Here is a 27,829-nt window from a genome sequence, read left to right as displayed (position 1 = left end):
TATGGCGTATCTTGGATTAAAATATGTTCAGTAATTTTTTTTCTAAAGTTGAATACTTTCTAATACACCTTGATGCGATTAGCCAATCAAATTCACGCTTTGAAAAACCACAACGCTATTCATACGATGCATGATGTTGAGGTTATAAGCGGTCTAACTGAACAAAACTATCCGCAAGATTTTTTGTTGATTTTTTTCAAAAAAGGACAGGTAATGTGCTATATTTATTAATTAATTTTATGTTATTTTGTTTCCTCAGCCACTTGTGTACTATTTTGAGTATATTTTTTTGTATTTGTCCCAAGTGACTGATCTCGTCCAGTGTTATTACTTCGGCAGTTCATTTCACAAAAACTACGTACAGAAATGGCGTTCAAACAAAACTTTCCATGACAAGTTTGTAATTTGGGACTTAAAGTGCGTTTGATATGTATTTGTTATGTTAAAATATGACGATGGTAAGTAACATTGAAGCCCAGTGTACGTTTGTTTTTATCTAGAAAAGAGTTGCACGTGCCATCACAAAAATTTCTGCCTCTCAATTTCTCCTCCCTTGGGCCCTTGTGCTTTGTACATGACCGAAACATACTAATCAAACATTGTTTTCGATGGAGGGGAAGCTTGAATGATTATAATTGTTTTAAGGCTTTTTAAAGTATGGTGTTGTATAGCATTGCAGATTTTGATATTTTTGTCATTTTTGAGATGTATTTCATGCCTGAGTGATTTATGCAAGGGGCACCAAAGGGGGAAAGGAAATTGTAAAATACAACGAGGAAAAACCCTTCCGACAAAAATAGAAATCCCCATAAGAAATGAGATTTTTGGAGGAAAAAATAGACCATTTAAAAAATTTTATTTCCAAATTGAATGTATTCCACTAATCAGACATTTTTGTTTATGTAAGGGTGTGATTTTTTACAATGAATTATGTTATATTTCTAACCTACTCCCTTATTAACATGTGTTTCTTTAAAATATGTATTCAAACTGTTATTTTGTGATGTAAACTTCAAATGGAAAAATTTTAATAATGTATGTATATACCTTGACATATTGATTATTAATATGTTACATGATACTTTTACGCCAGAAAATATTGATTCTACTGATGAGTTTAACATCTTCGTGGTGATGTAAATTTTACACAGAATAATGGTGAAAATCTATTTGGCAACAAACACACGATTTATTATGTATCTAGCATAAAATGATAATGCTGTCCTGCAGAAAAGAAATATTAATTGTTTTTAATAATTTCACACTGCTTGAAATACTTAAATTAACATAATCATTAGATTTTTTTAAAATTTGATTATTTTTTATGATAATTTATATTGCAAAATAATTAGAATTAAGATTCGGAGTTTTCTCTCAAAGTATTGTATTAAATGTTAAATATTTACTTGTTAATTCGTAAATAAACCAATACTACATTCAAAAGTACAAGGCATGCAGTAAAAAATTGGGGATTTATATTCATTTTCAGATTAAGTAGAATCGTAAGATTGACAAAAATTGAAGCATCAGTTTTTGGTTAAAAAAGGTTGAGGATAATGCATTTTCGTTTCATGTGAATTTTACATTCAGATGAATCTAGTACATAAACATGATGAATAAAAAATATGGATTTTTTTCCCTCCTTGTTTCCAGAATACCTTTGCATCAGCATGCATTAATATTGTTATGCAAGTAATACACATACTTTGGTGGACCAAATGTTAATAACATCATTATTACACCCTTATTAGTGTTAATCTGATTAACGTTTCATGTTACCATATTTCTGGATTTTTCATGACAGTATGTAATGATCAAAGGCATCATTGTTACCGACATTAACTTATGCACCTGGTATTATCACGGGTATGCTATAAAATATTTAATTAAAATATGTTTTTCTTTTGTAGAAATATCATGATACCGAAAATGATATCCATTAGATGAATCAAGAATGGATTGCATGCCTCTCCTTAAGGTAGTTTGTACCAAAGTATAACATAAAAAAGACAGGCATGGCCGATGACCCCATGCTGAGTTTGTTTGACACGGACGGTGGGAGCTTCCTGGACGACCTGACCGGTCCAGGAGGAGGACAGACTATGGACAGTAATTTCATGGGACAGGGAATGACGGGTGACCAAATGCTTCAACAATCACAAGGGTACGGTGTTCAGATGTCCGACATGTCAGGGAATCAGTTCAATCCTTACCAACAGGCCAGTCCTGCTCCCGAACAGTATACAAATGACAGCTTCAGCCAGTTTAATGCCAGCCAGAAGTTACAGCAAATGAATATGAACACATCTCACAGTGGCATGCCTTCTTCTCAGCCAATGATGAGCCCATATAGACAACAGCAGTTCAGACCCACGCAACCCAACATTGTCCGAGCGGGTCCAAACATGAGTGGGTATGGGAATTATGGGGCACAGCAAGCTGGACCACGTTTACCTAACCCCCAGCAGCACATGCCAGTTCAACAGAGTATGCCCCAGTGGAATGCTGGTCAGTCTAGTCCTAGTCGCCCTCATTACCTACCCCAGTCTCAGAATATGATGCAGTCCCAGATGATGCCCACATCACAAAGCATGCAGACAAAGTATCTCTCTCATCGTGACTTCCCACAAATGCCATCCTCCAATGCTTCAGATTTCTTTCAGAGCAGCCCTGTCACCTCAACTTCTTTTCAACAGTTTCAAGGTAACCCATCTTCTAATCAACAAAATATGTACATGCAGAATGTGGGTCAAAGAAATCAAATGCCCTCTGTGCCAATATCAAGCCCTAATAGCACCATGGGACACATGCAGAGTACCATGCAATCCATGGGTCAACAGCCATCACAGCTGCCCATGCAAAATCAACCAACATTCCAAATGCAGAACATAGGAATGCAAAGATTTAATAACCCTTCTCAATCAGTACCTCAACAACATGGAATACCATTTCAGGGCAGTTTTCCACAACAACAACAACAACCTATGAATAATGTTCAAACAAGTAGTTATCAAAGGTTTACATATGCTCAGATACCAAGCAATACGCCTAATAAACAAGGAGAAACAGGTGCACAGTTCAATACTAGTCCCAACCAGAACTATCGCCCTTACCCAGGCATGCCCTCACAAAGGGCAACAACCCCCTCACCCCATCCTCCAACTACCCCTGAGCATCCTTCCACCCCTCAAGTCAACCCTAGGACACCAGCTCCCATTCAGCAGATGGAGCAACTTGTATCGCCACCAGGACCACGTTCAAATGCCTCCACACCTGTGTCTAGTCCATTCCATCAACAACCTGTAGGAAATAGTGGGCCTAACTTCCAACACACAAATGATATTCAAGTAACAACTTCTCACCCAAATTCCAATGGTATAGGGCCCATTAGTCCAAATGTTAAGAATACAGGGAATGCTAGAATAGCCATGACAAATACTGAACGTGAGATACAATACCTACAGCAGCAGTTAAATCAGCTGCAAGCAGCTGGACAGACCCAGCAAACTCAACAGAAAATGTTAGAAGTGCAGGAAAAAATCCGCTCTCTCCGTGCATCTCAAGAAATACAAAGACAGAAAGCCCATGCAAGTCAACCGAGTGGGTATTCAACAAATGGGCCAATGCAACCACAGAGACAGCAACCATCTCAAATACCAACCAGTGTTGCTCCAGTTAGCAATGACGGCATGCAGGCAAAACCTCAGGTTGCTGTGCCACAGCAGCAAACCATCCAACAAGCACAACAAACTTCAGTACAACCACAACCTACAATGCAGCCCCAAGCTTCAATGCAACAGCCCACATTGCAACAGCAACAACCCCAAATACAACAGACACAGCCTGTCATGCAACAACCACAGCCCAATGTTCAGCAGCAGCAACCTGCTAGTCAGCAACCTTCCTCAAACCCACAACAAGTGTTTCAAATGGGACAGCCGATGTTTGTCAATCAGCCCCAACGCCCACAAAATGTCCTCTTAGTGACTTCTAATCAACAGCGGTTGTTGCAACCACAGATGCAACAACAGATGCCAAATGCTGTGATGAATTCTCCTCAAAAGATTCAAGTCATTCTACAGGTTTGTATAAATTTCAAGTTGTATCAAAATTACTTTTTTTAATATTGGACAAAACTCCCATTGAAATGAATGAAAGAGCATTTATTTGATCTTTTTTTGTCTTTTAGCCACAGGGAACCCAGGCTGCTCCTCAGATGATCAGTCCTCAAGTGCCTCAGTCTGTGAACAATCTACCTCATGCTATACCTTCCAATGTGGCTCAAGTCATGGCCCCTATGCCACCTGTAGGGGCACAGCAGGGAAACATTCCATCAAGTGTCGTGCAACTTCAGATGGGTGGTGTTACTCAGCCTGCACCCCAGCTTATCCAACCACCACCAGGCACCACTTTTCCTCCGTTACAAGACTTTGGTAGTGATAATAAGGTTGGAAGTGCGGAAAAACCAAAGAAGGCCAAGAAAGCCAAAAAGCAACAAGAAAAAGCAGACAAGATCGTAGCAGAAGCTGTGGCGAGAGCTCAGGCAGAAGGGAGGGAGGTGCCAAAGCTGATGTCGGGAGATATTCCAGCCACGGTCAATGATGTGCAAAATAATGAGGAGGAAGATTCTAAGAAGAAGAAAAAACGTGTTCGAAAACCAAAGACTCCCAAAAAAGAGAAGAAAGAGGGAGATTTAAGTAGTGGTGAAATGACCCAAGAGCTGGAAAGTCAGGGAGAATCCACCATGGATGGAGAAAAGGTTGAGAAGAAAAAGGTCAAACCAAAAGCGAAAACTCCTATTAAAAAGAAGAAAAAGTAAGTGTCAAACAGGAAATTAATTTTGAAATTAAAAAAAAGAAAAGTTTAGTGCGTGGAAATGAATTTATTGTGTTATTTCCTTATTTAAGACCACCTGCTACATTTTTGAAAAAGAAAAAGAGGAAACGTCATGAGTCATCGGAATCAGATACTGAATTGAAGCATGCTGTGGCAGAAACTGAGGAAATAGATGATGACCTTATTCAGGTAGATAATTATTACAGTCCCCTGCTGTATTTAATTGGAGGTCTTGTGAATGTGTTTTTGTTAATGAAGAACATATCTATAGTTTATTAAGTAGTTTCTGTATTGGAAGTTTTTCTTTAATAGTGGTTTGAGCCCTTAAATAAACAATGTTTGTATCTGTAATTTTTTAGGATTCACTGAAAAAAAAATGCAGAAATTACAAGTTCTTAATATTGTTTTGCTAGTGTAACTTAAAAAAAAAAGGACTTATTCTTGAAAAACATCCTTAGGCCATTTTTTTTTTATTAGTTGTTTTACGGATTTTTTTGGGGAAAATGTCCATTGGGTGGCTACAAAAAAAAAAAAAAAAAAGAAGAAGAAGAAGAAGTGTTCAATGTTCAAAACTTTTAATATGCAGCATATCAAAGCAGTTGGGGAAATCAACCTCAGAACATTGCACAGAAATGTCTTTTTCTTGGCATTCCTCACTAAAAGAGAACGATTCTTCGAGCAGAGAGACATATTATGTGAACAATGCTAAACTTTTCTGTGTATGTCTATGACTGGATACGGGTGTCCTCTCACTGCTACGTCCACATTGCCACAGAAAAACACACTTCAGCAAATTTTACACAACCCCCTGTAAAATAATAAAAGTTTAATCAAATTCAGATAATACCTTTTCTTAAACAGTATTAAACAGTATAAAACTAAAATTCAGTGCACAATCAATGAACACAAATAAACTTACTAGAATGATAAGTCATCCCCATAGGGTTTCACATTCCTATGACTCTCATACAAACATTTTTTGTCTTAGAACATCCTGATGAGTCAGTTCCTTTTCCAAATCTAAAATTTAAAACTTTAAGAAACATTTCTTTCACATCATTTGATAGATTCATACCTGTACAGTGACAAAAAAATCTTTTGTTTCTCTGACGCTTTAACAATTGACAACACGTCTTGCAGATTTTTAAAATACAGTCAAACATGTGCTTTTAAAAATGTCATAAATAATATATGAACTGTTAACTAACCATTAGATATAACTGTTTAAAACTTCGCCCAACCCTCAAAGAAAAGTTATGGGTGTCGGATGGAGTGCAAGTGACGACATCAGATTTGTTGGTTTTGACTGTAATTTCCTCAACCACCACACTCCATTCGCTGATCAGATAACATCATATATAGAATAATCACCAGCCTGATCAGCTCATAAAAACCGTCATACATTTATACATTTAATATTTTTCTTAAAACATTTATATTCTGTTTTAAAAAACCTAAATTGTTTCACATGGCCGTCATACTTATTTCATCTCTGACTATAAAACGCTTGCAGAGTTTTTATTAAAAGGGTCTATAGTAGAAGCGTTTACATGATTCTGATCACAACTAAGTAGAATTCAAACAATGTACGGTCATTTCCGGATTTTATTTTATATGTTTGAAGTAAAGTTCGATCGGCGATTATAAAAAAAAGGATGGAATGGAATTTTTATTTTTTTTCCAAAACTTACAAAAATGGGGTCGGCGGATCCGTAAAACAACTAATAAAAAAAATTTGGCATTACATCAATTTTCACAATGACCTATCAGGCCTGCAATTTTTTTCCTTAATTTTTCAGAAGCGTCGCTCTGCTCGTAACACCAAAAGAAAGAAGTACTTGGATGACGTGGATTTGAATCTGTCAGATGACGATACTCGAGACGTGGAACCTGAAGCATTAGCTGACACCCCAGCAGCAGCCGTCAAAATTGTATGTTACCCATATAAGTGACATGAGTATTGTATGATACTGTGTAATATGCTAATATATTATTGTGGAATGCTTTTAAAAATTCGAGTTATTTTTGTTTTAGGACAATGTTGAGGAGGACAACAGCCTAATTGTGGACAAAATCTTGGGAAGTAGAACTAGAAAAATGGACAAAGATGCAAGTTATTGTTATATTAGCCCACCTAATCTGATGATAGTCATAGCAGAAGTTGATCAAATTGTCTTATTTTACTTTGGAAATCATTATTGAACTCTGACTACATGTAAATATTTTTATCTACAGATTGACGTGGACGGGGAAAATGAGGATCAAGCTGCTACAACTGAGGAGGAGGTGGAGGAATTCTTTGTCAAATTCAAAAACTTGTAAGTAGAAGCTAACAGTTTATTTTTGGTCCAATTCATTTATTGCTTATGCTTAAGTCTGCATCTCTTGTGTGTGCTCAATGTGCTTACTAAGAAATAAAATTATTTTCCAGCTCTTACTTGCATTGTGAGTGGAAAACTGCAGAGGAATTGGAGAAGGGAGATAAAAGGATCCATCAGAAAATCAAGCGTTTCTTCATGAAGAAATCTCAGAACCAGAGTATGTTCTCAGAGGTAATGTCACAAGTTATCTTGCCATAGAAGAAAAAATGAAAGTTGCATTTAATCAAACTATATACCTGGTATCAGATAAGGTTCACAAACTACATATTGTCTTGCAGTCAGTTTCTAATGAATACAAATAAAACATTTGATTATAATGATTGAAAATTTATCTTCTTACTTGTATTGTAGTTGGATGAGGATGAACTCTTTAACCCTGACTATACCGAGGTACACAGAGTGTTGGATGTGTCCACCATAAGTGACCCCAATGGTGGGGACGATATTACTCACTTCCTGGTCAAGTGGCGGGGCCTGCCTTACGAAGATGCCACCTGGGAACTACAACAGGACGTTGACCCCCTCAAGGTGGAGCAGTTCTACAAGTTTAGGGAACCACCAGAAGATGAGGAGGTTAAGATCAAATTTGATTTATTTCATCAGATTAAGTAAAAATTTGATTTAGGATGCTGTGTAGAGGGAGATTTTCGCAATTAGGTGAATTTAAAATTGGACGAATTCAAAGAAAATGGCAGAGTGATAGCATTGTGAGAATTCAGTGGTTCATAGTAATGATAGATTTAACCCATGCTTTACTGATTTTTTATACTATAACTATATAGATTTTATTATCAATTCACAGATAAAACCAAGAGGAACACCAGAAGAATGGGTGAAACAGGAAGTCTCGCGAGAGTATAAAAATGGCAACTCCCTGAGAGACTACCAGCTAGAAGGAGTGAATTGGCTGATGTTCAGCTGGCACAACCACCAGAATTGTATTCTTGCTGATGAAATGGGTCTGGGAAAAACCATTCAGAGTATCACCTTCCTCAATGAAATCATGTTGTACGGAATTAAGGGACCATTCCTCGTGGTCGTCCCTCTGTCTACCCTGGGAAACTGGGAAAGAGAGTTTGAAACCTGGACTGATATTAATGCTATCGTGTATCATGGAAGGTATGTGGCATCAACTTTAAATATTGGGTGCGTTCACAGTTCTGCCGTTGGTAGACAAAAGTTGCCGTTGGTAAAATTAATTACCATTGGCATGCCACTGGTACCAATGTTTTTTGCCAATGGTATATTTTTCTGCAGACAATCTAGAGTGTGGTTAATGTTGGTAAATGACGTCACAGCTGGTTATCGACATGGCAACAAGCTAGAAAGACTTGGATCCCGGATTCACAATGATATAAAGGATTTTTTCTCTCAGCCTTTTTAAAAAATCATGCCAAAATCACAAAAAAATCATATCAAACACTTAAATTCATGATTTTGAAGTATGATTTAGACATGATCCATTAAATGGATTATATAGAACCCATAGATATGGCAACTAAAGAAGTGTGATCCTGATGTGGTTTGTTTCTTGGCTATGAGTCTGCTTTGATTTTCTTGCGATTCTGGCATGTGCCAATAACATAGAAGACAAAGAAATCTGTAATTCAGTATTACCAATGTTTCCATTGGACTCCCATTGGTAGCATTGGTAAAATCATTACATTTGTATGTCAATATCCGTTCAGGGTTTATTGGTACAGTTGGTACCATTGTCAAATTATTGCACCAATGGTATATTGAAAGTTGGTACTAATGGTAGAACTGTGAACGCACCCATTATGTTGATATATAAAGACTTTCTAGACATTGTACAGAAACCTTGAAGAATTCATTTTAACTGAACTGAAAGATTTGGGAACAATAGTAAATATCGAAGTCATATTGACTATATTTTTCTGTACTCACTCTTGGCATTATCTTTTGTGCAGTTCTACCAGCCGTAACATGCTCCAGGCCTATGAAATGTTTTACAAAGATGAAAAAGGACAACGAATTCCAAACAAGTTTAAATTCCATGCTCTGATTACTACTTACGAAGTGATTATTTCTGATTGTGAGTTGCTGAGTGACATTGAATGGAGAGTCCTCATTATTGACGAAGCTCATAGATTGAAGAACGCCAAATGTAAACTAATGGAGGGATTAAAAATGTTTGATTGTGTAAGTACTGTCATTTCTTTCAAAACTCAGTCACTCTTTAATAAGTCAATGTATTTAAAAGAATTATTTTTGACTATCATTCATTGACAGCTATTTATCTCTGTTTCTTGTCCTTTTATGGAAGTATATATATATACACTAGAGTAGGGGGAATTGCAGTGAACATAGGCTCACAGCTTTCTTATTATTTATATGTTGATAACTTTGAGAGGGGTTTTAAAAGTACAGTGAATGGTACTTTTGATATTGCTGTTACTGATGACTTGCCCATTTTCAGTTGTCTATTACATTGAGTCTCCAGCATTATCATCTTGTTAATAATAAATTATCATCTTATTAATTATCCTCTATATTGATTCAGGAGCACCATGTCCTTCTGTCAGGGACACCATTACAGAACAACACTGAAGAGCTGCACAGTCTTCTCAGCTTCCTGGAACCGGAGAGATTCAAGTCCACCCAGGCCTTCATGGCAGAATTCGGGGATCTTAAAACGGATGCTCAAGTGGAGAAGCTTAAAGCTGTATGTCAATCCAGCAAAATACTGTATCAAATATTTTAACAGTGATAGTATTTATTATGGATATTTAAAAAGTTGAAGAAAATATTTTTAACAGAAATGATACCAATAATATATGTTTCTCTAAAAGTTTTAGGAATATAGTATGGATAATTTTACAGATTCTAAAGCCAATGATGTTGAGAAGATTGAAGGAAGATGTAGAAAAGAATCTAGCTGCCAAAGAAGAAACCATAGTTGAGGTAAAATATTCCATCATACCTTAAAAGGAGATTTTTGTTCCCTTTCAAATACATCCTTGATGAAAACTTGCATTTCCTCTGATTTAAAACAAATGCATCCAGATTTAGAGTACACAGCTTCTGATTGAAATAAAAGTATAAGACAGTTGTTCTCACTCTGTGAAGGATATTATTGTTGCCTTCTTGTATGTTAGCTCGAAAGTGTTTAAATCAGAGGAGATAGACATTATTTAGGTCAAGGTCAGAAAAAAAAACAAGTGAGGTAGGCATTGTGATTTTGAAAATGTATATATATATAATAAAAAGCTTTTTGTTTTCTATAGGTTGAATTAACCAACATCCAGAAGAAATATTATAGAGCCATTTTGGAGCGCAACTTTACATTTTTATCTAAAGGCACAGGATCTTCAGCTAATGTACCAAATCTGCTTAATACCATGATGGAGTTGCGAAAATGCTGCAATCACCCCTATCTTATTAAAGGTAAGCAAAGACAGTGTGGTTTATTGTTAGAAGATATCAATAAGTACAAGACTATAACGTTGTTTTGTTGGAATGTGTATTTATGTACAAGGATATGTATAAACCTTGATGCATGAAATCCAAGTACATGTAAATGTGCATATAAATGTAGATTTTACATTTTGTATTTCCTTATTGACTAGGTGCTGAAGACAAGATTTTGAGTGAGAGCAAGGAGAGCAAAGGAAATGATGCTGAATCTGTGTTCCGTACAATGGTGCAGTCCTGTGGTAAAATGGTGCTACTTGACAAACTCCTCCCCAAGCTGAAGCAGGGGGGACACAAAGTCTTGATCTTCTCTCAGATGATCCGAGTACTGGACATCTTGGAGGATTATCTCATACATAGGCAGTAAGTCTCTACCTCCAGCTTCTCTTGATTGAATATCTCTGTAGATGATGACAATTTCAAGCCAACTCATACATGCATTGAATTTATTGCATGTTTGATGACCATGGTGAAACTGATACAGATTCCACAGTACATGTCTGAAATTACAATTGTTATATGCGTATTATTATATCCCCACTCCGAAGGAGAGGGGGATATACTGTTTTACCCTAGTGTGTCTGTCTGTCTGTGTGTCCGTGTGTCCGTCCGAAACAAATTTTCGTCGCAGTTATATCAGCAACTACTCATCATAGATGCTTGAAATTTTAACACAGTCTTCTCCATAAGGTGGGATACATTTTAGCTCAAATCCAGTGTCAACTTCCTGTTTGTCTGTGCATCTGTCCGTTTCATACATAACTAGTTTTCGTCACAGTTTTCTCTGCAACTACTCATTGCATATGCTTGAAATTTTAACACAATCTTCTCTGAGGCATGCCATATGTTGGGATACATTTTTGTTTGAATCCGATGTCAACTTCCTGTTTTGTCTGTGTGTCTGTCCGTTTCATACATAACAAATTTTCATCGCAGTTTTCTTAGCAACTACTCATCGTAGATGCTTGAAATTTTAACACACTCTTCTCTGAGGCATGCCATATGGTGGGATACATTTTTGCTCAAATCCGATGTCAACTTCCTGTTTGTCTGTGCGTCTGTCCCTTTCATGCATAACAAATTTTCGTCACAGTTTTCTCAGCAACTACTCATTGCATATGCTTGAAATTTTAACACAATCTTCTCTGATGCATGCCATATATTGGGATGCATTTTTGTTCAAATCCGATGTCAACTTCCTGTTTGTGCATCTGTCCGTTTCATACATAAAAAATTTCGTCGCAGTTTAATGTTCTCAGCAACTACTCATTGCATATGCTTGAAATTTTAACACAATCTTCTCTGAGGCATGCCATATGGTGGGATACATTTCTGTTAAAATCTTATGTCAACTCTCTGTGTGTCTGTGCGTCTGTCCGTTTTTTATATAACAAATCTTTGTCGCAGTTTTCTCATTAGCTCTCCATAGCAGATGCTTGAAATTTTATTACACTCTTTGTTGAGGCATACCATATAGTGGGATTAATTTTGATATGAATCTGATGTCAACTTCGTATTTTTCTGTGCATCTGCCTGTAATTGAACTTGTGTATATTAACATGATAGTGCTTATTTACATCAGAGCTAGGGTATTACTAGTGAGCATTGGCTCACAGATTTCTTGTTAAGAAATTGTTCTAAGATTTCTTTTATCAAAATATGAATTTTGAATGAATAAATGTGAGCTTTAAGTAACGGAATTTTAATCATATATTTGCTTGTCAACAGGTACCTGTTTGAGCGTCTTGATGGCAGGATTTGTGGAAAGTTGCGACAAGAGGCCATAGACAGGTTTTCTAAGCCGGAGTCGGATCGGTTTGTCTTCCTACTGTGTACCAGAGCTGGTGGTTTGGGAATCAACCTGACAGCTGCTGACACAGTCATTATATACGACTCGGACTGGAATCCTCAGAATGATCTACAGGTAAGGTTGGGAATGTCCAAAATCATAAATTTGAAAAATATATATATCAACAAGTAAATGCAGTTCAAGAATTGCAATTCATGTAAACCTGAAAATATCAGAACTTAGATAATGTAAATGATTCATTAATTTCATTATTGTTTTTCATAGGCTCAAGCCCGTTGTCACAGAATAGGGCAAACAAAGGAGGTCAAAGTTTACCGTCTCGTGACAAGAAACTCATATGAGCGTGAAATGTTTGACAAGGCTTCTCGCAAGCTGGGTCTGGACAAAGCTGTCCTGCAGTCCATGGGCTCAGATAAAGCAGCACCGGTAAGTCTGGGAAGAATGGGTCCAGGAAGGGTGGGGGGGGGAATTCTCAAACAAATGATGAAATCTCATTAGCTCAAAAGCTAAGTGGGTGTTGACTTTGGTGAAACTGATGGGGAAGATGCTTTTGAAAATCCTTTGATAACTAAAATTAGACTGTAAAATATATGGATTCTGATAAAATAAAACCTCTGTTAAAATAAATAAATTTAAAAAAAAGAAAGTGGTTACTCTTGATTTATTTGAATTTTCAAAATTCACAAAAATATTTAAATGTTTGATAGACAAATATTTTTAACAAGACTTAACTTGGAATATGAGTTGCAAAGTTTCATGAACACATCTTTCCTACTTTGTAGCAAGCTCAGATGACTAAGAAGGAGATTGAGGAGCTGTTACGTAAAGGAGCTTATGGAGCTCTGATGGATGATGATAAGGCTGGGGATGAATTCTGTGAGGAGGACATTGACCAAATCCTCCAGCGCCGTACTCAGGTCATCCAGATCGAATCCGAAGGAAAGGGATCAACTTTTGCCAAGGTATTTATTCCAAAATAACAAATCATAGATAACTTTGCTAATATAATCAAATACATTTCATGAAATATATGTACATTGTTTATAGTTAAGCAGGGCATCAACACAATTGAATGTCTTTTTATCTTGCAGGCAAGTTTCTCAATGTCAGGCACCAGAACGGATATCGACATCAATGATCCAAATTTCTGGCAGAAGTGGGCCAAAAAAGCAGATGTAGATGTGGAGGGAATGAAACACAAGGTATATAGATGTTTCCTTCATGTACATTTACTTAATTACAATTTTGCACTTGTACTGCAGGCAAGTAGAGATCACATAAAAAAAAATTAGTATATTAGATGTATAAAAAGAAATGGAGATATTGTTTATGAAATATACATGTACAATGTGAATGAAAATCTTGTTCTGCAGAATGAGTTGATTATACAAGAGCCCAGACAGAGGAAGCAAACAACAAGATACGGGAACGACGACAACATGATGGAGATATCTGACCTAGACTCCTCTAGTAACAGTGACGATGACGACGATGAATCAAGGAAAACCAGGGGTGGGATGAAGAAGAGAGGACGCCCAGGCAGGAAAAGACGGGGCTCGGACGATGATTACGATGCTGATGATGCTGAGGGCTATGGAAGGTCTGATTGCTTCAAAGTGGAGAAAAACCTTCTGGTCTACGGGTAAGCAATGGAATTCATATCATATTGAGTTATTAAAAAGAAAATAATATAGTGATGATGAGTGAAGTGCTAAAATTAGCAATATTCTCATATGACATTAGATTAATGGCTGTTGGTTAACATAGAATTTTCTGTTTGTAGGTGGGGTACATAGGAAATTTGCCAAGAAAATGCTGTTTGTATATCTAGGTGGGAATTGAAAAGATACGGAAATTGGCTTACTGTAGATCACTTAATTTTCGACACCTCCTAGTCATTGACCATGGAAAGTTATGGTCATTGCTCTAGAAATCACTTTTTATTCGCTGGTGGAGAAGGTGCTCGCGAAAATGTGGATTCCTTAAGATTATATAAACCAATAACCACAATTCGTGAAAATTTTGTCTCGCTAATCAAGAGTCAATGACTATCTCGTAAAAAGAATTGAAAAGATATGGAAATTGACTTATATGAATTATCGAAAAAGAGAATTTCAGTTGTTCAGAAGAGAGATTAATTATTTAAATTTTCTTTTTGCAGCTTATTTATTCATTGCAACAGTACAAGGGAGATGAGAAGATTAAGGAATTTATATGGGACTTAATTTCACCTTCAAGTGATGGGTCTCTTAAAAACCACTCAGGTGAGTCCCATGTTGGACTTGCTGAAAATAACTTAAAATCGTGTAACAGATGTCTTGAATAAAATGGGCTAATATGCAGAAATGTAAATGGAAGATGCTACTGAACTTTGATATTGATTTTGAAAATATGCACACAAAGGATGATAATTTCTGCTATTAATGGTATTTTCATGTCAATGACAGGGTTGTCTGCTCCTGTTCCCCGAGGAAGGAAAGGCAAGAACAAGAAGAAGGAAGGAAAAGTGGAGGGTGGCAGTGGTAGTGAACTTTTCAAGTACAACAAAATGAAGAACTGTGATCCAGAAATAGTGCTACGAGATCCAGGCTACCGCAAACATCTACACAGACATGCTAACAAGTAAGATACTGTAAACATCTTCTTATAAAAAGATGTCATTAATACATGATTAGATATTTTACTGTAAACACCTACACAGAAATGCCATTAAGAAGAATTTTATACCATCTACGTACACATGCTAATTAGTAAGATTTCATACTAGAAACATCTGCAAAGATGCAAATAAGGAAGTATTTACATGTATTTTTATACCACTCTTGAATTTTTACATTGCTGTTCTTTTCAGAGTGCTACTAAGGGTTAGATTACTGTACTATCTAAAAGAAGAAATCATTGGACCTGAAGCTGCTGAAAAAGTTACTCAGGGATTAAATGCAAGGTACATCTATATTGTAATAAAAAAGTAATGAAAGAATTTATGAGTATGTTTTTAAAAAAAAAAAAAAAAAAGAAAGAAATAAAATTAAACTACAATACAATATGATTACTGAATGTCTATACTTTGCATCTGTTTGTTTCAGTGATATTGACATACCCCAGGCTGAGCCAGATGGAGACCCACCCACTGCCTGGTGGGACGAGGAGGCAGATAAATCCCTCCTAATAGGGGTATATAAACATGGTAAGGACAGGCCTTGGAACTTTAATGCAGACCTGATTCAAGACTTCATATATATATATATATGTTTTAATCCTTGAAGCAATGCTAACTTTTTCTTAAATCTGAATCAAAAATTTTTGGTACTGTTGTAGATTAGTATGTTAGTTTATTATACATCTAGTGTAAGATTGTTTTACTGTATTTATTTCAGGCTATGAGAAATACAATATGATGAGACAAGATCCTGCATTGATATTCCTGGGCAAATGTGGACCACCAGATGGAGCTGCATTAGCAGCAGAACAAAACGATGATGACGAGTAAGTGATCGGTTCTGTTGATTTGAACAACATGTATATTACTTCCTATTGTAATTAAAGTAAATCAATACATAAATACATGTACAATGAATTATTGAATGATTTAACTACTTGATTAATTTGAAATTGAACTGATGATGACTTGCCATGCTAATACAGAGGGCATACCTTGACCAGATGTGCTGGTTGTATGTTTCTGTGAGTGGAAAAAAGCACTAACTGATAGAGTTCTTGTATGAAAATCAAGTCTCCATGGTTTTCTGTTTCAAATATAAAGAATTAAACTGTAGAAGTACATGTATAACTTGTTTTGCAGTGATGATTTGGATGAGTCTAAGATCAAACAGGATGATGATGAAGATGTATCAATGAGCTCAATACCCGAGTCCAGCAAAAAATCTACCCCTACTAGTGCCCCACCCCCTGAAAAGTTGGAGGGCGGAGAGGGTACAGAGGAAGACAAGATGCCCTTCCCATCATCCTCAGATCTCAACACGAGGCTACGAAGAATCATCACTGGCTTCCAGCGTAATCACAAGAGGATGCTGATTAAAAATGCCCAGAAAGTCAAGGTATTGAAAAACAGTGCTGTGAAATATTATTATCACTAAGTGTGCTTATTGACTTGTGTCAGCTGAAATAAAAGAATATCTCAGTGCAGAGACTTTATGGGTAAATCACAAACATGAAGCAAGTTGATCTTTGATGCATGCTTGATTCTGGAAGAATTTCATGGTACCAAAATCTGACTATGTTATGAGCAGTAGTTTAGTTATTGGTGTCCATATGAATATGATTTATTGTAAAATATACTTGGTGGTTCTTCATGATTTAAGAATGGTCCCTTTTATTTGTAGCATACTTTATATGTGTATATCTTATTTTGGTATCTTTTTCATTATTGTTGAATTCAGATGCATTTGACTGACTTGGATGTTTTTCTGTATCTTTACAGAGAATGGAGCGCCGTGAAAGGTTTGAAGCTGTGCTTAAGGAGCGAGAGAGCCAGAGAATGCAGTATCAGCAATGGTCTGTACCAGACCCCTATGGTCTATCCCTCCAACAGTAAGCCCATTATTTCACTAGGCTACGGCTTCATGTGCTGCCTGTGTTGTCATCCCCTCCCCTGTAGTGCTGTCATGTTGTAGAAATTCTCGTCCTACTGTCAATGCATCAGATAATTGATGTGCAGATTGAATACTGATGTCTGTCAGGGTTTGGGTTTATGTGGGGGCTTATATTGGGGAAAAGCTCAGTTCATGAGCTACTAACATTGAATATATAGACTATATAAGTTAAAATTTACCCTTTCTTTGTAAAAGGATGCAATATTTGTATTCAGTTTACATGTTTTTAAACAGAGAAAAGATTGCATGCATAAAAGTATAAACCTAGGCATGGTGATGGTTTACCTATATTAGTTATCAGACATTTATATGCAATGTACCTGGTTAATTTTATTATACATTTAGACCTGCTTGATTTAATCAGAATATTGATATTGCTTTCATTATTGTGTCAGTAATTGCATGATTACAACTTTATTTAGCTCACCTGAGCGAGAGGCTCAACTCATTTGAGCTCTTATGATCAAAGAGTGGCTGTTCTGTCTGTGTTGTATGTTGTCTGTACACCTTCAATGGTTGAGTAATTTTTGAGCCAATTTCAACTAAATTAGACAGAAGACAAATTTGGGGAAAGGTCAGATTGTTCAATGAAGGACAATGCTACCTTATAAGTGGAAAAAATGATAAAGAAAAAAAAAAGGTGGTTGGTTATGATTATTGGGTATATTTGACCTTTCTGGACGAGATTATTTTGATAAGGACACAAGAATGGGCTCCATGTGAGAGTTCTAGTTGTCATTTTCAAACGTTAGCATCCACATTTTTTATTGCCTTCTATTAGTTCTAGACCAGGAAAGGCACCATTAGCGTTCATTTTTTTTTTTACATACAAGAACATAAGAATTTAATGTAGGTAAACTTATGTACTTTTTCTGCCCACTGATGCATAGGGGGTCATTGTCATCGGAGAAATGTGGTAAAAAGAAGATAGACAAATAAGCTGTGAAAAATTTCCATGTCTGGACAAATGTGGTAGAGTTGAAATTGGGTCATTACAAATTTTCTTAAATGTAGCTGTGTATTTTGTAATATCTACAATATGCTATATTCTAATTAGTGCTAAAAGTTCTGAACAATATGCCATAAAACAAACTGAAAGCAGTTGCTCTAGATTTTCACAGCTTGAGATGGTTAGAGAGTCAACTTGTCAGACTGACCAAAATTTGATGATCAAAATTATCCTTGTAAATCTAACCTACCCCAGGTATCCAGAAAATTTCTGAGGACCCCTATTGAAACAAAAATCTTGTTAAAGCATGCATTGAAATAAATATTTTCATGCAGGTGGGCTACAATTAGATATAAATTTACTTCTAAATATTGATATTTAAATTAATGAATTTAATATTGTGTTTCTGTACACTAAAAAGTTTTAAACTATGGACTTTGAATTTATGGACACTTTCATGGTTAAATTCATTTGTCAGGAGAGCGTTGTGGCCCTTGGGCCTGTTTCTGAGTATTGAATTGCTGTTCATGTGAATACCTGTCTGTTGTTTAGCTTGTCAGAGAGTACAAGGTAAGATTTTTCTGGAAAAAAACCTCCTTTTCTTTTAATATACACCTATATATGTGAAATTTTGCTGCGCTGCCTCGACATTGGTGATGATGACAACATCTAGCTTGTGCATGTTAGTGGGCTTGCTGTAGAGGGTGAATGATACACTTTATTTTTTTTTAATTTTATTTTATCTGCTAAATGTCATACTTGTTACATCTTCTGCCTGTCTGTCATTAATAGAACGGCATGAAGCTTGTTTGTGTGATGTCTTGTTTCTATTCTGTGTAATTATTAGAAGATAAAAGACTTTAAAATTGCTCTAGAAAGAAAATTAAAATATCAGCACTTGAAAAATTTTAATTTGTATATTGCTGTATTTCTTTCTATACACTGAATGTTAAAGTTTCTTGCATTTGATTGATTTGTCTCGGATTTTTTATCTGCTTTTGTTTGATTGGAAAAGGGTGCAGTGTTAATTTGAAGGAAATCTGCTTTGGGTGCAGTTGCTTTTGCATGCTAATCAAATTTTAATTTTCTCTGAATATCTAGCCGCTGGTCCAGACGGGAGGAACAGGATTTCTACAGGGTCATTTCCAGCTTTGGTGTGGAGTTTGACCTCGTTACCGGCCGCTATAAATGGGACCGATTCCGACAGCTGGCACACCTAGAAAAGAAGTTTGATGACACACTGACAGAGTACTTCCAAGCATTTTATCACATGTGTATGAGGGTGTGCAAGAAGTTTAAAAATGATGACGATGGTAAGAGTTTGATATTCTTGATATGGGTATGTAGTGGGACTCTGTCTAATCAAAGACTCACAAACATTTGTACTAAAAGTTTTGATGTTCATAGTTTACTTGAGAAGTTTAAATCTTTGTCAATGATTTTTTTTTTCCAGCACATTTTGGCACTAAAACTTTGCGTGTGTGTGTGTGGGGGGGGGGGATAAATTTTGCTCAAATATGCAAATTAAAGTAAATTGAAATATATGTAAGGCAATGCTGATTGTTAACTAGTCCATTTAATACAGTTGTGTTAAGATGTACATGTAGCTGTATCATATTTGGCATAATTCTTGTTATGCATTTCAGCTCTTCCACCCAATAATATCTATGTTGATCCCATCACGGAAGAAAGAGCCAGCCGTTGTTTGGCTCGGATCGACATGCTGAACAAGATCCGCACAGAGACACTGAACCATCCCAAGCTGGATGAGAGAGTTAAACTGTGTCAGCCATCATACGACCTGCCACCCTGGTGGATCTGTGGTCAGCATGACAAGGACCTCCTTATAGGAGCAGCAAGGTATTTATGAGTATTCTGTATCAGATGCTGACAATGTAAACTAAACATTATGGTCGTACCGATGTACATTTATTATGGATTATTTTAATTGTAAAGTAAACTCAATTTTTTGTCTGAAATACTTTTTATGAAAGCATCAAAAGTGAAAAAAAGAAGAATTTGAATGCAGGTACTTCATGGTGTATGAATTATGTACAGTTATATTTTCACTGTAAAATAAATACCTTGCACTCTCTTTCAGACATGGTGTTGTGAGGACAGACTACCATATCTTGTTTGATCCAACTCTGTCTTTTATTGATGTCATTAAGAATAAACAAACAGCTAGTCATTCCAGCTCTCCCTTGCCTACCAAAGGTAACAGTGATGTCCCCTTACAGAGGGAATTAGTGTTTAATGTTTGATTTGATGTTAAGCATAATAAGTAAAGGATTTAGAGGTCTTGATTATTTGTCAATACATGGAACTAACGAAAATCCATTGCAGAATGACTATTATGTATTTTAAAAGCAAAAATAAACTTAGAAATATGGTCATATTACTTTGTAAAGAAATTGATGACTTGCATCTTTTAGATAAAGATGTGAAACATGAAGACGAAGAAAAACCTGTGAAGAAAGAAAAGGAAGTTAAAGAGAAAGTAAAAGAAGAAATTAAAGAAGAAATGGATGCTTCAAAATCTGAACACGACATGAGTAAATCTGACCAGTCACCAACGAAAGAAAATGTAACCTTGAGTGAGGAAGACAAAGACATCAAAACAGAGGGTGATAAATCTGTGGGGCATGATGAAGAAAAATCAAGTGAGAGAACTAAAGAAGTGAATGGGGAGACTGAGATGGATACTTCAGCTGTGAAATCTGAACATTCACCAAGTAAGTCTGGTGAAAAATCCCCAAGTAAATCGAGTGAAATTTCACCCAGTAAAACCAGTGACAAATCACCTGTCAAGAAAGAAGATGAAGAGACAGTTGTTAAAATGGAAGTGGAAGATTCCTCGGTGAAGAAGGAAACTGGGGACTCGCCAGTCAAGAAAGAGGCAGAAGAGTCATCAGAAAAGAAAGAGGAAGAGGTGGAGGTGAAGAAGGAAGAGGAGGAGGCCATTGTGAAGAAGGAGTTGTCAGAATTAGTGAAGGAAGAAGATGTTCCCCAAGACTTGACCTCTATCAAAGAAAAGGTCAAAGGTGAAAAATGTGATAAAGAGGTGAAAGAAGAAATCAAAAATGTGGATGACACTGAACAGAAGGTTAGGGATATAGTGAAGGACATTAAAAGACAGACAACAGAGGAGATGGCCAAGTTAGAGAGGCGGAGGGAAAAAGATACCAAGTGTTCATACGAGGAGGAGGTATGCTTATGTCTTATTTATGTCCAGTATCATGAAAACAAAAACTTTTACTAAAATTTCATTTTTGATGAATTTGTATGATAACAATTTACAGTAACTACATGTATTCAACAGTAACTACATGTATATAAAGCTACTTGTTTAGATACTAAAGAATTTGTTCTATGCAGGAGCTCCAGAAATTTTTGGCCAGAAGAGAAGAGATGGAGGCAGAAGGGATGGTAGCAGATTACTTACCTGAAAGTCAACTAAGTGCAGCCATCAGCTGGCCAAAGGTATTGTATAGTAGATCAAGACAAATTACACTGAACTAAAAGTATATGGTTTAACCATTTGTTTCAGTTTTGAATGTATTTTTATTGCATCTGTAATTTCCTCATAAATTGTGAAAGGAATAATAAATATTTTTCTTAGAGAAAATCATATTTGAGTTTTTATCGAACAGTGCATTATTATTTTAGTACACATGTTTATATTTTAGGACCGAGTGTTATTTCATCGACTGGAGCACATTTGTTACTGTGTAGAACACAACGAATGGCCATTCCCTAAAAGAATGTCCTACATCCCAATGAACTATGACTCCCGCAGTGGAACACCAGTAGGATCCATGACCCCTAAGGATGACCCCGATCTCAGCCAATCAGACGCTGGAGATTCGGTGTACGATGGTGTCAAGGTGATGTCAGATTTAGATAAGGACTTTGAAGTTATGATATCTGAGGTAGGACACCCATTGTTTGAATGGGCTGTTGTGTTTTCTGCTGATGGTTTGAGGAAGATTTTGGTCTGGGTGTGTTCAGACAGACAGTTTGACTAGTGATGGCAAGGGTTTTGTTTTACAATGTGGTAATATGTCAGGGATAGGTGATCTTTTTTCAGCAGAGATTTTGCATTAAAATATGAGGAGAATTATAAGTTTTACACTTTTCTAAGGTGATGGTGGTGGTAAGCAATAAATGCATTGAGATGACTATATTAAAGGCATTTTTTTGTGTGAGTTTTTAATTGGAATTTGGCAGTTTTGTGTTCAGTGGAGTCCTGTCAATGTGATTTTTGAGGATTTCTTGATTTTTTTTTTTTTTACATTATGCATGTTTTGAAACAAAATCATCTTTTTTCCAGGGTGATGGATTGAAAATGACCTTTCACAAGAGAAGAGGTCAAGGTCGTAAATATGAATTTGAAGGTTTGTCAACTTCCTCTGGAAATAAATTCACAAGTTGTATATTCAAATGTTGCAATCATTTGTAGAAATTTAAGTTAGAGATTAAGCCTAGAAATCTGTTATTAATGTCCATGTCACTTTGTCTTCTCCAGGCAGTCGGATGCAGCAGCTGATGAGCCGCAGCGCGGCGTCCAGTGACAATGAGAGTCTGTCTGAAACCCCCCGATCTCAGGTACCTGGTCACCTGTCTCCTAGACACTCCCCTCATCACTACCTCTTCTCACAGGTTTGTGGCTCCCACATGCCATGGCACCTACACCTCCCTCACCCCCACCCCTCACCCCTAAAGCAAGAAATAAAGTATTAAAATATAAAGTCAAATTTAGATCAAAGATGCTTTTTGAATTGAAAAATAATTGAAAGAATTGAAAAACGATGCTCTATGTTTATAGTTAGTGTACATGCTTGTTGTGAAAAATGTTATGAAAAAATCACATTACATTTCAAAATTTTATTTGCACATTTTGTTGGACACTGTACATGTGCAAAATTTCTAATTCCTTATCAATCACTCTATTTGGACATATCACCTTTTTTGATATATATTTAAAACATTGAAAATCTTGCTCTTGTAGCCTAGTTGTGTAGGTACCATTGGCAATGACTTGAATCATGTGCGGAGAATCAATTATCTTAACTTTTTCTAAAATAAATTTCTATCTCTTCATCATGAGTTCAAGCCCCTGAATGATTCTCTAAGCATGAATTTAACTTTGATAACATTATTATGACCTTTGTGAATCGCTTTTTAATGGTAATGGGTTCTATGCTTGTGTGATTTTTGGTAATTTCTGATGTTAAGGTTCAAGGTTGTTGATACATTTATTAACCAAAACCTACTCAATCTTTGAGTGTGCATGAACTACTGTGTATGATTCCTTTCTGTACATTTTTAAAAGGGGTACTGGTTGTTTAGATGAAAGTATTGTACATGTATCTTCATTGGGAAAAAAGTAGACCATTTCAATGTAATGAAATATTGTGGAAGAAAATGGGAAATTTTTGTCAATAATCTTATAGCAAGTGAAATAAATACTTGCAGGTTTTTTTCTCAAAAAATTTACACACTGTATGTAATTTCTTAACTACTAAATTAGAATTGAAAAAAGAACAACCTTTTGCAGTTGAATTAAATATCCTTGTACAGCCAGTAATAACAGAACGTCAATATTTCAGACTCCTGCTGAGTTGTTGAATGGTGCTGGACCAGAATTAGACCCAGAGCTCCTAAGAAGAAGCATGGTAAGTTGCATACAGTCTATCTTTTTAACTTGGAATCTTCTCAAATGCACAATGTATCGTTTCTGTGGCCACATTAAGTCAGTTCACAAACAGTAATAATCTGTATAATTGCCTGTTTGACTAAGGATGGTTTGATGTGATGGAAGAATCATGACAAATATTCTCCTTTATAATTCAGATGGAGCATGCACTTTATTTTGGAGACCGAAGGGGCAGAAGAGGTCGCAAAAGGAAAGCAGAAAAAATGGCAGAGATTGCAATGGCTGAAGCACTGTCCAAGAGGAACACAGCCAGAGCAGCAGCCAGCTTTGAACCTGGTATATTTATAGGGTTTAATAACCAGTTTTCTGAAAGGAAGATAATTCACCCTCCTCTGTAGAACTTGAATTGAGGATGTTTATTACATGAGCTTGGAAATTTCTAAACCAATTGCAGAGTCCCGTGTTCCAGTCATTAACTTGGAGGATGGCAGCCGGCTTTCAGGTGATGAGGCTCCACTGAAGCGTGACCTCGACAAATGGTTGGATGAGCATCCAGGTTACATGGTAGACAGACCTCCAGAAATGTATATGGAGGAAGAAGAAATGCTAGAGGTATAAAATGTATTAGAATTGCATACTATTTAAAAATGTCTGTTTGCAAAGGAAAACTCTTTTGGGGGGGGGGGGGGGAAGCCGGGCATTACTTTAAATTCTTACTAGTACAGTATAAATGCATCCAACAAAGTAGAAATTAGAGATTGAAAAGCTGTATATTTGCTGACCATCGAAGCTTAGATGATTTAATTGAGGATGTAAATGTGTGTAATTATATGTACATGTATATTTATAGTTGATTTCTTTTTGTCAGCATGGAGATAGAAGAAGAGGAAGAAGACCCAAAGTAGACCCAGCTATGTTAGACCCCATGAAACTGACAGGAGAGGAAAATGTAGCTGTGGTCAATAGAATCACTGGCAAGAGGGTAAGACCATGAATTTTTTCAATCTCTGTCAAGAGGAGTGGTATTTGTACAGGTTGTAAATTGTTGTGGTAGCCTGTCTTGGTGCAAGTTTTGAATCTGTTACTGTTTCAGCATAAATTAAAAGTTAAAAGTTGAATATTTTCATATGATTGCCTTTACAGATTACTGGTGCTAAAGCTCCTCCTATGAGATATCTCAGTGAATGGTTAGAACAAAATCCTCTTTATGATGTAGACCCCAAATGGATTGATATTGTCAAATCCAAGGTATGACTTATTATTATTTTGGTGTTACAAGTTACAAACTAATGATAAATGCATTTAATCCTTACCGTAAATCTGGAAATTTTTACGTCGATTTTATTTTGCGAATTCGGGTCAAAATGCTGTTGATTAATTTTTACGTTTCAAAATTTTGCGAATGACCACTGCTTTGTTTACATTTTCTTATTGGTGATTTATTTTTAAGAAAAATATTTTTGCGAATGCAATGCACTCGCAAATTTGCTAAAAATTTATCTACAGCAAAATTTTCCAGATTTACGGTATCAACTTTTTAAGATTTCAGTAAAATGGTATGTATTATTTGCAGGCCAATTTACCAAAGACTCTGTTGTCACGTGTGAGCACACCATCATCAGAACGTCGACGAGGCAGACCAAGGGAGCGGGACCTGTCTACTTCATTGCTATCAGACAATCCCTACAGTGCTGCCTCTCTAGCTGCAAGTATGTCAGCATTTCCAGGCCTTGGTCTCATGTCAGGCTTTGGCAAAATGCCTCTGGGAATGCCCTTTGGCACATTGCCTAATTTAGGACTGACAAATCCCATGCTGGCAGGATTTGCTGGCTTGATGCCAGGACTTTCACCATCTGCAATGGCCAAGTCAATGGAAAGTGAGAGCAGAAAAGAAAAGTCCCCCAGCAGTAGCAAGGAGTCAAGCAAATCCAAGTCCCCAAGCAGCTCTCAGACTCCACACCCTTCATTCCCCATGTTGTATAATCCACTTCTGTTCAACCCCCTCCTAGCAGCCCAGGCTGCCCAGGGCTTGAACTTCTCACTGCCCACATCACTGCCCTCGTCTTTCGCCTCCCTGGCCCAGTCAGGTCTTGTTAATGGACAGGGTGATTCTGATCTGGAAGAAGGAGAAATCAAACGATACAGCCAGGCAGAGCACCGTGAACAGGAGATGGCCCAAGATCTGTCCGTCAGACGTAAAGAGGCCCATTCTCACCATAGGAAACGGAAAAGTTACGAAGTGTCTCGGCCGGCAGAAGCAGCAAGTGTTAGGGACGATCAAGACCAAGCAGCATGTTTAGACTTGTCTATCAAATCAAAACCAAAAGATTCACCAAAAGCCAGTGATTTGTCAAGTAGATCCCATTCTACTTCAGAATCACCAAAAGATAGTTCAAAAACCAAAAACAAAATACAGGGTTCATTCAAATTGGACAAAATTTTGGACACTCTAAAGGACAAAGTGAACAAAATGGAAGACAAACCTGTTAAAAAAGATAAAGACAAAGAGTCAAAGTTGAATAGCATTTTAATGAAAATAGCCAAAGAGAAAGATGTGGATGTGAATACATTGAACTCTATGGCAGTCTCAGACACATCCCAAACCAAGTGTTCAGAAGGGTCAGATCTATCATTGGGAAAGAAAGAGGGCGAAGCCTCATCAGAGGAAACTGAAATGTTGACAAACGAAAGTGAGGACCAGTCATGATAATCAATATCAAGAGTGACCGCTGTTCATTTCAAGACTTTGCTGTGCGTCAGTGTGTGAAACCATATCAAAGGTCACCTGTCCATATCTGGAAGGGCCACTTGAAAACTGTACAGTGGAATGCTGTGTTGAATGTGTTCCAGAAAAAATGTGACTTGTTTGTTATTAGTGGATTTAATTTATTCATTGTGAGTGAGTGGATAGCCTTCATGATAAAGTACTGTACATGTGTTGACAAATTCCAGGTCATGTTTGTCTGCCAAATAGAGATAAGTGTGGTTTCCATGGTTTCACAAAGATCTCCCCCGATTGCTCGCCCCTCGGCGGATTGCTGATGAGGGGTGGGCACAGTCACTGCAGACACCTCATCATTTTCGTTCTCAGGGCAATAATGTTAAAAAAAACAAGTATTACATGTGTTGGAACAATTTTTTTTTTTTTTGCATTGTAACAATCAATTCATCTCGCACATGTTTGTATATAATTTATTCATTGTCGGAAGTTCAAATGTACCAGGCTAAACCACTGAAATACTGATTTTTTTTTAATGTGTGATAAGGCCACAAACGAGCAAAGTTATACTTTGTTAAGACAAGTACGGTTGTGATAGAATTGTACATTGGATGGTAGATTTGAATTTCCTTGTCATTTTTTACACATGATATTAGTTTCATAGGCTATCATTGCTGTTGTGTATATGCAATTTAATTTAAGAATCGCATTTCTCTGAGAAAAAAAAAGCCAGGTCAGATCAAATAACTTACCTGCAATAATGACTTGATGACAGTATTGACTGTTTCCAAAACGCACCAGAATATTGTCTTTCCTATGCTTTGGTTCATTGATTATGACCTTTTTGTGATTTGTGATGAAAATACTGCTTTACTATGTCTTTACATGTTTCTCAGGTCCATTGGTCTGAAAGGTGAGATTTCGTCAAAGTCCTTATCTACATGTACATTAAGTGTCTTCATCTGACAAAAATTGTGTTTATACTTAAACTGGGTGGGGAAAAAAGTGCACATTCCTCAAAGGCTTTTCATTTGAATTTATGTTCACTTTGTTTTGTTGATATTGCCTCCATGTATTTTATAGTAGTGCAAATTCATCTTGTTAAAATTGGAGGTGATCAAATAATGAAATTCAACTATTTTTCTTTGTCCATGACATTGATAGAAGGTCATTTTATTCTATCATATCAATAGTTTTCCTGCAAGGCAGGCAATTATTTAGGTGCAACTGGTGTCTACACCAATATTATGATTGCTCTTTACACTTTAATGTAGGGGCATTTTCCTTTAGAGAGAAGAAATTGCAGGTGATTTCTTGCCCGGAATAATTTTGTTGGGTGGATGTTTAGTGAAATAACGAATTGTATGTATTTATTTGTTGAGGAAATTTTGTATGTAAACTATTTTTATTAAACATGAATTCAGTAA

The 27,829-nt window shown here is 36.5% G+C and overlaps 1 protein-coding gene and 1 long non-coding RNA gene across 2 annotated transcripts; one reads left to right on the top strand and one right to left on the bottom strand.

Annotated features, from left to right (window-relative positions):
- Positions 1-125: 125 nt before the first annotated feature.
- LOC134236080 (chromodomain-helicase-DNA-binding protein 8-like) lies at positions 126-27,829 on the top strand. The gene is given in 42 exon segments (XM_062718258.1): positions 126-210; positions 1,911-4,082; positions 4,190-4,815; positions 4,908-5,025; positions 6,636-6,767; positions 6,871-6,945; positions 7,072-7,154; positions 7,268-7,388; positions 7,569-7,790; positions 8,020-8,336; positions 9,149-9,380; positions 9,742-9,903; positions 10,062-10,142; positions 10,466-10,625; positions 10,808-11,015; positions 12,381-12,576; positions 12,727-12,888; positions 13,245-13,424; positions 13,554-13,664; positions 13,836-14,104; positions 14,536-14,726; positions 14,910-15,084; positions 15,314-15,406; positions 15,549-15,649; positions 15,840-15,948; positions 16,265-16,520; positions 16,904-17,013; positions 18,577-18,594; positions 19,126-19,337; positions 19,671-19,884; positions 20,126-20,241; positions 20,460-21,232; positions 21,403-21,507; positions 21,714-21,911; positions 22,358-22,421; positions 22,553-22,686; positions 23,637-23,702; positions 23,881-24,019; positions 24,138-24,295; positions 24,552-24,665; positions 24,827-24,931; positions 25,257-27,829. Coding segments are annotated over 41 exon segments (10,107 nt in total). The 5' UTR covers positions 126-210; positions 1,911-2,015; the 3' UTR covers positions 26,391-27,829.
- On the bottom strand, positions 5,321-6,072 carry LOC134236081 (uncharacterized). The gene is made up of 3 exons (XR_009985535.1): positions 6,045-6,072; positions 5,756-5,856; positions 5,321-5,644 (listed from the first exon to the last, which is right to left on the bottom strand). It is a non-coding gene; the product is annotated as an uncharacterized LOC134236081 (long non-coding RNA).

The sequence above is a fragment of the Saccostrea cucullata genome, unplaced genomic scaffold (genome assembly GCF_032062105.1).
Source record: "Saccostrea cucullata isolate Sc308-1 unplaced genomic scaffold, CSIRO_AGI_Scuc_v1 ctg525, whole genome shotgun sequence".
NCBI classification, from domain to species: domain Eukaryota; kingdom Metazoa; phylum Mollusca; class Bivalvia; order Ostreida; family Ostreidae; genus Saccostrea; species Saccostrea cuccullata.
Note: the sequence above shows the minus strand (reverse complement) of the source record. Positions and strands in the feature narration are given on the sequence as shown.